Here is a 12,230-nt window from a genome sequence, read left to right on the forward strand (position 1 = left end):
AGTTAAAACCTCAAAGGGGATTAGTACAAAGGCCACAACTAAAACTGATGCAAAACCATGACTTTGTACTTTACAAAGGGAGCCAGTGAGATGGCTTAGAAATAAAAGCACTAGCCACCAAGCCTGCTGACAGCTGACCTAAGTTCCACCCCCAGAGTATAAGAACGCAGATCATGCAGGTCATCTTCTAACCTTTGCACCTGCGCTCGAACACACTTGCACATGCACACCAACAGATGCAAAATATTTGCAAAATACATTAAAATAGGAAGGTATGGGAGATGTGTCCAAATTATGACAAGTCACATTTCAGCAAATATTCTTATTTGTTTAGTCTGTTAAATTTAAAAATCACTTATATAGCATCCAGACTCCAACTTTCACCTGTAAATGATTGGTGAGAGGGGAGAAGATAGACAACCCAGGGCTCACACAAGCTGGGAAAGGCCACCGAGCCACATTGCTGACTCACATAAATAGTGTCATTCAATACTGTCACACTGCTACACAACTCTGCACTCTTCCTAAAAAAGCCCAAACTTCTAACCTAGTATAAATATCACACACTATCTTTAGAAATGGAGGTCATTTCTGCTTAAATGTGCCTACTAGGAAAGCACAAGTCAGCAAGAGGCCCATATGCTCGTACTGGGTTTACTGTACTCTGTTTCCAAAGGTGCATTGCTCCGTGGAATGCATGAGCGATGATCATGGTGCCATTTTCACCGAACTGGCAGTTGAAAAACCCCAGGGTATTTCCACCTACTTCACCTACTCGGACCTATACAAGAAAAGAAAACAGTTATCAATCAACAGGTCCATTTCTCACCCTGGAAAAGGAGTCTAGAGAGTAAGTTATACTTTATTTAATGTGCAATGCATATAAAGAGTAAAACTTTACAGCTCTAGGAATATAGATTTAGGGTATGTATACTGATTCTAAAAAGCTCCATTTGTACTTCTTAAATATCCATATCTTACCTGTTCTAACCAAACCCCTGATGCTTCATCTGGAGCCCAGAGAATCATGGTTTTGTCCAAGGAGGCAGACAGCAATCTCACTGGCTGGTGCAGAACGCCATCTGAAGGGAAAAACTGTCTTTAGGTGATCAAGAAGCAGAGTTTGAGACTGCCAGGACAAAATGGAAGGGCGGGTAGAACACTGATTACAACAGCAAAGCCTGCAAAGCCAGGTGTGCTGGCTCACACCTCTAACCCAGCACTCAGGAAGCTGAAGCAGGACGACTGCATCATGCTTCGAGGACAGTCTGGGCTACACTGTGACACTGTACAGACAGACATAAGCTCTACCCCTAGTACAACCAAGCTGTGATATATTCAGACAATGGAATATTATAGGATAATGAAACAGAGCTACGGGAACCAATATGGCTGCATCTCTAAGCATGTACAGAAGTATGATGCAGAAGGGTAAGTACATACCAGCACCACGCTTTGTCAATGACAGCAACGCTGTCCATGACTATATAACATGCCTAGGACTAACACACACTGACCTAGCACGGTGTCTCCATACAATGGAGGAAAAGCTTAAAAAGGATACAGGCTCTTCTACTACAGAAAAACTAATGTCTGTTTTGAAAATAATACATATTATTTTAAATAAATTTTTAAAAGTTTTTTCATTACTATTTTTTAACTATTTTTAATAATGTGTCTCTCTGTCAATATGTACAGAGGTGTCTAACCCCCTGGAGCTGTGATTTACAATTGCTAGCCACCTAACATGGGTGCTGGAAACTGACCTGGGTCCTCTGCAAGAGCAATCTCAGTTACTCAACTACCTCCAGCCCTTTTTTGAATATTTTAGCTATTTATTTAAAATTAAAAAAAAATATATTAATTGTGCATATGAGTGCCTGTGCCCTTAAAGTCCGTCCCTCTTATTTTTACTGGTGGAAATACAGCTTCAAATGAGCAAACAGGAGTATTCAGTCTTTCTTCCTTTTTACTTGTGTGGCTCACTATTCAAGATGGACTGGCCTTGATCTTGTAATCCTCCTGTCTCAGGCCCCTGCTGCTAGAATTACAACTTTGCACTACTCTGGCTACAAACTTGCAATGCTCCTGCCTCAGCCTCTCTAGTGGCAGGATCAAAGGCAAGCACCATCACATGCAACAAGATTATTTTTTAGTTTTAAATTAAACCTACCTCCTAAGGGAAAAAAAAGTAAATCAACAGCTAGTAGGCTCTGAGCTACAAAGAGGGTAAACACTGGGGCCTGGAACAGAGCAGGTCGGACACCTGTGTTAATGACAGTGGGGCACATGGGTCGGGAGAAGCGGAGGGGTTATGGGTTAGAAAGAAAGAGACCACTAAGCAAGGCTGCACGGCATACACTGGAGCTGGCTGAGACGCATTAGACAGTGAAGACACGGTGGCAGACATGTACAACCTAAGGGCTGAGCGCTGACCACCTGGGCATTAATGACTGTTTTCCCTGGGTCAAAGAACCAGCCTGTGCCTTCCTCAGTTTTAGAGCAGCACCAGCCTCAACATGGTACCCTGCCCCTCACACACAGAGGGGAAAACAGAAGGGAAAAGCGGTCTTCTTCCTAAGTTCCGACTCTCAGTGTCACTATCAAGAGAGTGAGGGTTCCAGTGAGGTTGGCTTGAGTCAATTTTCCTCAAACTCCTGAATCCCACAGGAACTTTAAAGAAACAGAGTTAGCAGGAGGATGGCAGTGTAGCACCTTGCAGCAGATGGCCAGACTGACTGACTGATGCTCAGTGGAGGTGCCGTAAGTAGATGAAAACACCTCCCATTTCTGAACTTTAGTCACACTAAGCAATCCCCAGTTACATGTAATGAAGCAAGAGCAGCTGGTTGTCCTACCTTTGTAAAATGGAGGCTGCCAATGAACTGCGTTCACCGCGTTTTCGTGTCCCGCCAGCACCGTCTCCAGGGTAACCGCAACTGTTGTGCTAAAACCTACAACAGAAGCAATTCAGGGACCTTTCCTCATAGCTCCTCCAAAAAGAACATTTGTAAAATCAAATCTGTTGTATAATTATGTCAAGAAATTAGAGCAAAGCATAATAATCTAAATTCAACAAAAAGAACAAACAAACCAGGCCCCCCCAAACTTCATTAACCTTCCCGACTAGAGAAAAAGAGCTAAAAATACATTTTCTCCTACATTTTTCTCTATCTGAGCATTGATATTAAAGAATATATTTTGCTATTTGAAATATTCCTGAAAAGGCTGTTACACAGCAATTAAAAAGCAAAATCACACATCATTACATTTTGAAATATCACATGTACAATTCTTATGCATCAGTTCAAAACTAGGGCTGGTGTGTAGATCAGAGGGCTGGTGTGTAGATCAGATGTGTTCTGCCTAGTATGTGCAAGGCCCTGGGTTTAATCTCCAGTACAACCAAAAAAAAAAAAAAAAAAAAGGGCAGCATTAAATAAAACAAGGCTGGGAATTAACTCAGGTGAGAGAGCACAAGCCTGGTACCCCCCACAGCCCTGGCTTTCATCCCCAGTGTGACATTAACAGGGAGGCAGTGGGCACAGCCATCTTACAGCAAGAGCAGTCAGAAAGTGGGAAGAGGGGGTTCAGGTCATTCATTCAGATAGATAGATAGATAGATAGATAGATAGATAGATAGATAGGCAGGCAGGCAGGCGGCAAAAACGGGTGAGCCAGGCTCCTTATTTCCCTACTTAATAATTATCAGTTTTTTAAAAAACAACATAAATGAAAAAATAAGAAAAGCTAAATTCGTATTATAGACTTTAAAAACAAATACATGAAAATTTTTATATTTTGGCATAGCTACTTATGTTGGCTACATCATTTCTTGGTATTCCCTATATAACTGCTAGCAAAGTCACAACTCTAACAGGCTCTGTAACTGAGACAAAGCAAGAAGAGTACACCTAGAGAGTGAGGACTAACACGGACCGGCAAACTCAAATACATCGCTGTCATACAACATTCCAATAGGACCTGTGGGTGGGGAACCCAGTCTACTGCCATAATTACATCTAATACCGTAAGAAAATCTGAATTACATACACCACTCAAATGTAAATAACTTAGCTTGTCCCTTATGAATGTACTCCAACAGGACCAGAATTCACACTATTCCTTTAGGGCTTCTTATGCTACGCCTGCAATATTTCACAAATTAATTGATAAAACATTAAGCATACCTTTAAGTAATTAAAAAGACTAGACTAACACTGTTTATAAAAATGTTTTAAACATGAAAAATAACAGATCTCATTTAAAAATAAAAGGCTGCCCTTCACACAGACGTGTGAAACCCAGACAAACGACAGAGCTGGAAGAGCTAGGCACCGTTACACCAAACGCCTCGTGTTACTCACCATTGTCTTCTATAGTGAACGTGTTTTCCTTCAGCCTTATGCTATCATCCTTGGTTTCTAAAGATGTTGGTTTCATATACACTCTCCATATTCTTATTAGGCAATCCTGTGAGCAGCTTGCTAGGAAAAGGTTTCTACCTAATTAGAAAACACATACTATATTACATTCTAAAACACAGCAAGTGTAGGTGTAAGACTTTTTCATCTATGGTGCATATATTTCTAGATCCAAAAGCATTAGATAGACTTTGCTCCCTTACCCTACATGTATTTGATTGGCATTCATCTTTAATGCCACTGGTAAATATACACACAATGTCAATAAATATGCATCTAAGTGGTTTTCCATAGCTAGGTCACGAAGTTCTACAAAGAACTTGAACATCTACATATAAATAAGACAACTATTGTCATTCTGCAAATATCAATTTATCTCATGTTTTACCACTCAATTAAGAGTTAACAAATAGGTTAAGAAACCCCTTTTCTGGGCCAGTGAGATGGCTCAGTGGGCAAAGGTACTTTCAGTCAAGCCCCTGTGACTCTGATCTTGGGACTCACAAGGCAAAAGGAAACCCTGCTTCCACCTCTCAGTGCTGTCTTTCAATCTCTAGATGCATGACACAGTAGGTGTGCTCCTTTTAAAAAGACTTTTTAAGTTCCCTTTCTATGTGGGACAGCATACAATGTAAGACACAAAGAAAACTGAAAAACCAAACAGGAAAGGCTTTAACGTAAACTCCCCATCATGTTCACATCTAGTAAAATTTTATACTGACCAAAGGTTGCCCATTCCACGCCTCTTATCCAGTCCTCATGTCCGCAGAGAGAAAGCACTTTCCGAAACTAGGAAGATAACCGTCAGTAAGGTATGCCTTGGATACAGCACTGAAAACACTGGATAGCTGGACTTCTACAACTATTTCAAAATTTCTTAGAGAAGGAAAGGAAGCAAAGGCCTAGAACTAGCCAGCCATATTCCTGGGACTCTCCTTTAGCTCAGAAAAAGCATACATTCTGTGTAGAGGACAGACAGGACCAGAGAGCACCTCAGCAGGCATGCTGTACGGCACTCAGAGTCTAAAGGCAAACACCAGCATGGCATCTTCCTCTCTCCCTCCTCCTTGAGGCAGTTCTATAGGTTTCAGTTGTCAGCTTTCCTCTAATGACTCTGGGTCCGATGAACACAGAAGTAGTTATGTGGTGTTCATAACATGCGAGAGCATCTAACAGAACTGTCGAGAAGATTACTGTGGACTATTCTGGTTTGAACGCTAACATCCCTAAAATGTCATCATCTAGAAGTAGTCTACATTAAGACATGTCACTAAGCAAAATGTAATTCTAGTTTCTTAACTGCAACTTCATATGCCATGTTTGGTTGCTATCCCTGGGAGGTCTGTCCTTTTCTGAGGGAGAAGGAAGAGTGAATGGGAGGAAGATGGAAGAGTGGGCGAATGGAGGAAGCAGGGACAGAGGGGAGGATATAATGTATGAGAAAATTCATTAAAAAAATCAAGTACAAACATTAGTTACCTTGTCACTCTGTTGAACAAATAAGTGAATTCTGCAGTCATCATCACCACATGCTAATATTGGCACTGGGAAGGAAAACAGGCATGGCTCAGAGTCCTGTAGCTACAGTTACAGGCGAAGAAACTGCTTTCTGCTCCCCACACCATCATACAACTAATAAAAGGTCTCCAGGAATAACTAGACATTCTACATAGTTCTAGTCAGTCATTGTTGACAAACTCTAAGACAGTGAGTATCTTCAGTCTGCATTACGATGAAGGGGAGGAAGAGAGGGGGCGAACAAGGAGGGGACCGAGAGAAAGCATGGGCCAAGTGCTTACCACATCAATCCCTGAGTTCAGTCACTGAAACCCACATAAAAAAGCCAGATGTGGCGATATGCATTTATAATCCAAGCACTCCTTGGCAAGATAAGAGACAGATAAATTGACAGAAAGTTTGCAGACCATCTATTCTAGAATACGTGGTGTGAGGAGAGACCCTGCCTGAGAAACTGAGTGAACAGACAGAATGACTCCCAAAAGTTGTTGTCTAACCAAACTATATTTTAAGTAACAAGTAAGGTGCTTTCCTACACCACCCCGAGAGGACAACCAGGAAAAACTGTTTGCCCAACTGAACACAAAGAGCCTCTGAGCCCAGCATCAGTCATCGACTAAAATCTTTACATTTATGTGTTCGATGACTTCGAGGACTTCACACTTTGCTTGAGAGTCAATTAAATGTTAAAATAAAAGAGCACATAATCAAACAAATGGCTAAGAACCCGAGGTGACGAAAAGGTGGTTGTTACAAAACTAAGCCCCCTTCCCAGCCACCTTTGCATAAAGGAGCCAGAGTCTCAGCTCTGCCATCGAGGGCAGAGAACATAAGAGGCTAGAGTTTCCCAGCCACGCCTCTGGCAGGTGGGCCTGTCCTCAGGTAAAGGAGGAGGTAAAGAGAATAATAGTCTCACATTAACTGCCATTTCTGTGAATAAAAGAGGCAGGTAAAGTCAAACTCATCACACAGGATAAGAAGAGTTGCCATCTTTAGAAGCTCCCACAGGTAAGGACTTTTGCACTTAGTCCAACCTTCAAAGAACTACTTTCTCAAAATTGTATTTAGATACATTTATGGTAAATTCTACAAGCAGCAATATCAATTTGGAGTATATATCAAATCAATAAAATCTCACCTAAAATCCTAATAGCTGTCCTTAACTTTATGATCTAGATGTGGGTGTTGAATACTGTAATAAGTATTACATTATAAACATCTCAGTTATTTGTTGTTCTGTTTCTGAGACAGTCTCATGTAGCCCAGGCTAGCCTTGAACTTCTGATCCTCCTGCCTCCATCTCCCTAAGGCTGAGGTTACAGACATTTATCTCAATGCCCAGTTTATTCCAGAAGTGCATTTAGATACAGGGCTGGGAGCTCAGTGGCAGAGAGCTGTTTAGCTTGTGTGAGGCTATCAGCTGGATCATCAACACAAAAGAAATAAATGTAACAGATACAAAGTCCAGGCTCCAAACATTTCTTTATCTCTTTTAATAAATGGCAGGGCACTCACCATTAGTACCGGGCAAAATAGACAGGCAGAGAGTCAGAACAAATCCATCCCCGAAGGTCAGGGTCTGAAGGTATTTTACTGAAAAACAAACGCACATGAACAATTGGGAAATTAAGTTATTAAATTTCAACAAAATTAGAAAGAACATAATAGCTCATTTAAAAATTAGGAGGAATTTAGTCAAATAGTTTGGTTAAGGAATATTTTGTAAAAGCCAAAAAGAAACACATTCATATTAGAATTATAACATTCTAAAGTTGCTTGAAATGTTGGAACTTATGTGTATTCTTGGAGCTGCGACTCATTGTACAATTTCTATTTCTACTCCCTACATTACAAAGCCTCCAAACCTACCTTCAGACCCCTTTTTAGAAGAGACTCGCACTGTGGAATCTGAAGCAGCAGAAACTATCAGGGCATGCTGCTCGCCATCAAATGGCCCAATACGGTAAATAGCGTGCACGGCATAAACAGGTCCTTCATGGCCTTGGAGACGGACCGATTTTAAAACCTGAATCAGGAATGACACACATGTGATGAGAACAAAGGTGAGATGTGAACAAATAAAGCTGGGCACTGGCTCATGTCTTTAGTCCAGAACTCAGGAGGCTGATAAACTCTGAGGCCTGCCTGGGCTACCAAATGACTATCTCAAAAAAAATCAAGATCAGGAGGCTATACATTGTACATTCGTAATTCTGGTACTTGGGAGGTAGAGACAGGACGATCATTAGTTCAAGGTCATCCTCAGCTACACAAGCTGAGAGGTGCACTGAGCACTGTGCACACAGAAATGCATAAGTGGGTACCCAGTCCCAAGGATGCTTGGCCTTTCCCTTGAACCCCAATTCCTTTCATAACCTCACCTCACTCAGTCTGGCCTCACTCTCTCCTTAGCTGACTTGTCCCACCACTAGGAGCTTAGGGAAGCACCGAGGAAAAGTCTGGCAAGTCTGTCTCTTCAGGTCTCAAAAGTAAGAGCTCACTTCTCCCTGGATTCTTCTGCTAAGACTGGGCCCAGTGGGGGTGGCATTCTGCTCTCATCCAAATGCAGGTGGCTCCAAAATCCACTGCCACTTTGCCCTCTGTTTCCTGTATCCCATGTTGGGGGATGAAGCACTAAGCCTGGTCGTAGAGTCAGCAGCTCCATTACGTGACTGGTTTTGTATCTTCCTACTTGCCTATTTTTCTCTGCAGAAGCGCCTTTCTCCCAGGGCCGTAAGAAAGAACTTAAGTTTTACTTAGTCATCTCCCTGTCCATCACAGTCCCAATTTATTTTGTAACTAACCTGTCAGTTCAGACAGCTTTTCTTCTTTCTTCCTGTTTTTCCTATGCTAAGTTAGCACTGCAGTCACAGTAACTTGACATACTCCCTTCCTTAGCAATCATCACTGACTTCCAAGTGCCTGCTGAAAGAGAACTCCTGCCAAAAGCCAAGGATGGAATCCTGTGCCTCATACATACTAAGCAGCTGTTCTGCCACTCATCTGTACCCAGACCAACGAAACAAAAAACTTTGAGACAGTGTTGTGCTGTATAGCCAATGTTGACCTTGAACTCAGAATTCTCTTGCCTCAGCCCGTTAAGTGCTAACAATGCAGGCCTGCACCACATGACAAGCCTAAACAAACTCCTAAAGCTAATACCCAAATATGATCTTCCCCTCTTCTTCTGCACACATGTATTATCTAGTAACATTTCCAAAACTGTCTCCTCCAAATTTAACAGGACATTAAGAGATTTTAAATGGGAACGGCAGGTTGGTGCCTGTAATGTTTTCTGCCTGGAAGGAATCCTCACCCCTTAAAATTTTCCCAAGACAATAACCCTCTACTTTGCAATCCAACTCAAAGGCCATCCACAGTTGGGGGGGGGGGGAGGTGCAGCAAGTTCACACACTGTGCTTGGACCACTTTGGATTTCCGTTATTCAAGTCCACTCTGCCCTCACGATGCTGTCCTTGACTCATGCCAGGAGGGCTCTGCTGTACGTACTCTGCAGGGTAACGTTCAAACCAGCACAATGACTTGCTTCACTTCTATTAATCTTTGCCTAAAACTAGGAACAACCCATCTGCTCATCAAAGAGGCCCATGCACATCATCACAAGTGTGTGGAACCTTGCTAACAACTACAGATCTATATCACCTGGCAGCAGCCACCCATTTAATACACCAAAATGTCTGTCATTATTACAAACAGAACAACTCCCCTGCGATCAGTCTGAATGAAGGAATTCACAGGGACAAGTGACAGCACACGAATGTGGAAGCAGAAATTAGAGGAAGGGTATAGGATCCCTGACGTGCAGAAGATAAACAATCTCAGCTGGGAGACTGCACACAGCTGTAACCCCAGCCATCCAGGAGATCCCATCTTTAAGGCTAGATTAGGACATACAGTGACACTGTCTCAGAGAGTGTGTATGTGTATGCTGTTTATGTGTGTCTGTGCACATGTGCGTTTTTTGTTGACCAGTTACTCCTGGATATGGCCTGGCCTAGAGTGTAAACAATCCAGTGACACTCCATTGTAGAAATCGATTTTCTCTTTCCCAGCAGGTATCAATTGCAAATAGCTTCTTGGTTAGATGTGGGAGTTTGTGTCCACTTCCCCTTCTTAGTGCTGGGATTTTATCTTCAGATTTAAAAGAAGAATAAAGTATATGGGTTATGGATAAGCAAATAAAGGAAGTTCACAGATAAGAAAGAAATTAGGGCACTTGATAAAGAAAACAACAAACCAGAAATGAGAGCTCAAACTTAAAAAGTAAGTACATTTCTTAAAATCAGACACAGCTACTGACCTGATTATTCTCTAGTTCCCAGTGAATCACCCGATTGTCGGATCCTCCAGACACCAGCTCAGTGGAAGGGGCTGGAAAAGTGTAGCTCAGTAAATATTTGCATTCATATCACTTCTTTACCTAGTTATTAGTTATTTTCTTTCCTGTTGAGGTTTTTGTTGGTGGTGGTGGGTTTTTTTTTTTTTTTTTTTTTTTTTTTTTTTTGTGTGTGTGTGTGTGTGGTTGTTTTGTTTTGTTTTTCTAGACAGGATTTCCCTGTGTAGCCCCTGGCTGTCTACTCCTTCTGTAGACCAGGCTAGCCAGACTCACCAAGATTCATTTGGCTGTGCCTCTAGGTGCTAGGATTAAAGGTATAAGCCACCACCTTTTCTTAAATCAAGTTACTTCCATAATCAAGTTTTTAGGAAATTAAATTATCTGGTGACAGAGCCTTATTAGAGGATCAGAGGCTACAGTGTAACACATATAATTCATTTTATATAACATCACTTTTAAATGGAAGGCAAAATTAATATGTCACAGTAACGTCCTATGAGGTAACTTTAGTAGTCTTTGATGTTGAGTGATGGCAACTAATGTACTTACAGCTGTGTTTCTTTTTTTTTTTTTTAAATGTTTTTAAGGTTTATTTATTTATATGAGTACACTGTTGCTGTCATCAGACACACCAGAAGAGGGCATCAGATCCCATTACAGGTGGTTATGAGCCACCATGTGGTTGCTGGGAATTGAACTCAGGACCTCTGGAAGAGCAGTCAGTGCTCTTAACCTCTGAGCCATCTCTCCAGCCCCCTACAGCTGTGTTTCTGCACATACATTCAGAGCTCTCCTTTGTATTATATAGTGGCTGTTACTAACTTGATGCAAGACTTACTCTGATTTACCAACTGAGATAGGTAGTGAATGTATCAAGCTTTTTTCTTTTAATATCACAGATAAAAACCATAGAAAAGTCTCACCAATTCAAGCAAATTCTGCATTTGTGCCTGTATCACAATGCAGCATGGGAAAGAACTTAACTCAGAGTACAGGGCAGCAGCACAGTAGGTACAGAAGGACAACTGGGGGATCCCATGGGATTGAGAATTTACAGCAAAGGAAACTCCTGGTAATGGAAAATCCTGGAGTCAGAGGATTTGAATGAGGGAGAATAATCCAATGCAGTCAAGCATTCTAAATTTGTGTTCGACTTCACACTCTTAAAACCCTAAAAAGCTTTGAATGTGGGCCATGTATGTAGTATTAGAAGTTAAAACTAAAAACTACTCCTAAATAGTTCACTTAAAAACTACAATGATGCTGGACCTGGAAACACACACTGTAGCCCTAGCACTCAGGAGAAGAGATACGGAGAGTGCTGTGGATCTGAGGCCAGTATGGTCTACATAGTGAGTCCTAGGCCAGCCAAGGCTACACAGTGAAACCAAGTCTTTAAGAAACAACAATAGTAATTACACAGTCAAGATGGCTCATTAAGTAAAGGCACCTGCTGTACAAACCTATCACTTCAGTTTGATCCCCGAACCCTCAAAGGTGGATGGACTTTCTCCACATGCACTGTGTGTGGTATGTACCCTATCCCCACTGGCAATAGTAATTTAATTACTGATGTATAAAATATATTGTATTGGCTGGTTTTGTGTCAACTTGGCACAAACTAGGCATTGAAGAGGAAGGAACTTCAATGAGGAAATGCCTCTGTAAAATCCAGCTATATGGCATTTTCTCAATTAGTGGTCAACGGAGGAGGGCCCAGCCCATGGTGGGTGTTGTCATCCCTGGGCTGGTGGACCAGGGTTCTATTAGAAAGTAAGCTGAGCAAGCCAGAAGAAGCAAACCAGTAAGCAGCACCCTTCCATGACCTCTGCATCAGCTCCTGCTTCCAGGATCCTGCCCTATTTGAGTTCCTGTCCTGAATTCCTTCAATAGTGAACAGTACTCTGGAAGTCAAATAAACCCTTTCCTCC

At 41.8% G+C, this 12,230-nt stretch overlaps 1 protein-coding gene across 1 annotated transcript in view; it reads right to left on the reverse strand.

Annotated features, from left to right (window-relative positions):
• The window catches only part of Elp2 (elongator acetyltransferase complex subunit 2), a 35,503-nt gene that overhangs the window by 19,807 nt on the left and 3,466 nt on the right, over positions 1-12,230 (reverse strand). The window contains exons 3-11 of the mRNA XM_034518237.2: positions 10,264-10,334; positions 7,812-7,968; positions 7,458-7,535; positions 5,904-5,968; positions 5,147-5,213; positions 4,368-4,505; positions 2,859-2,954; positions 982-1,082; positions 650-781 (exon numbers count right to left, since the gene is read on the reverse strand). Coding sequence (XP_034374128.1) covers positions 650-781; positions 982-1,082; positions 2,859-2,954; positions 4,368-4,505; positions 5,147-5,213; positions 5,904-5,968; positions 7,458-7,535; positions 7,812-7,968; positions 10,264-10,334 — 905 coding nt within the window. The remainder of the gene's footprint in view (positions 1-649; positions 782-981; positions 1,083-2,858; positions 2,955-4,367; positions 4,506-5,146; positions 5,214-5,903; positions 5,969-7,457; positions 7,536-7,811; positions 7,969-10,263; positions 10,335-12,230) is intronic.

This window comes from Arvicanthis niloticus, chromosome 14 (assembly GCF_011762505.2).
Source record: "Arvicanthis niloticus isolate mArvNil1 chromosome 14, mArvNil1.pat.X, whole genome shotgun sequence".
Lineage (NCBI taxonomy): Eukaryota > Metazoa > Chordata > Mammalia > Rodentia > Muridae > Arvicanthis > Arvicanthis niloticus.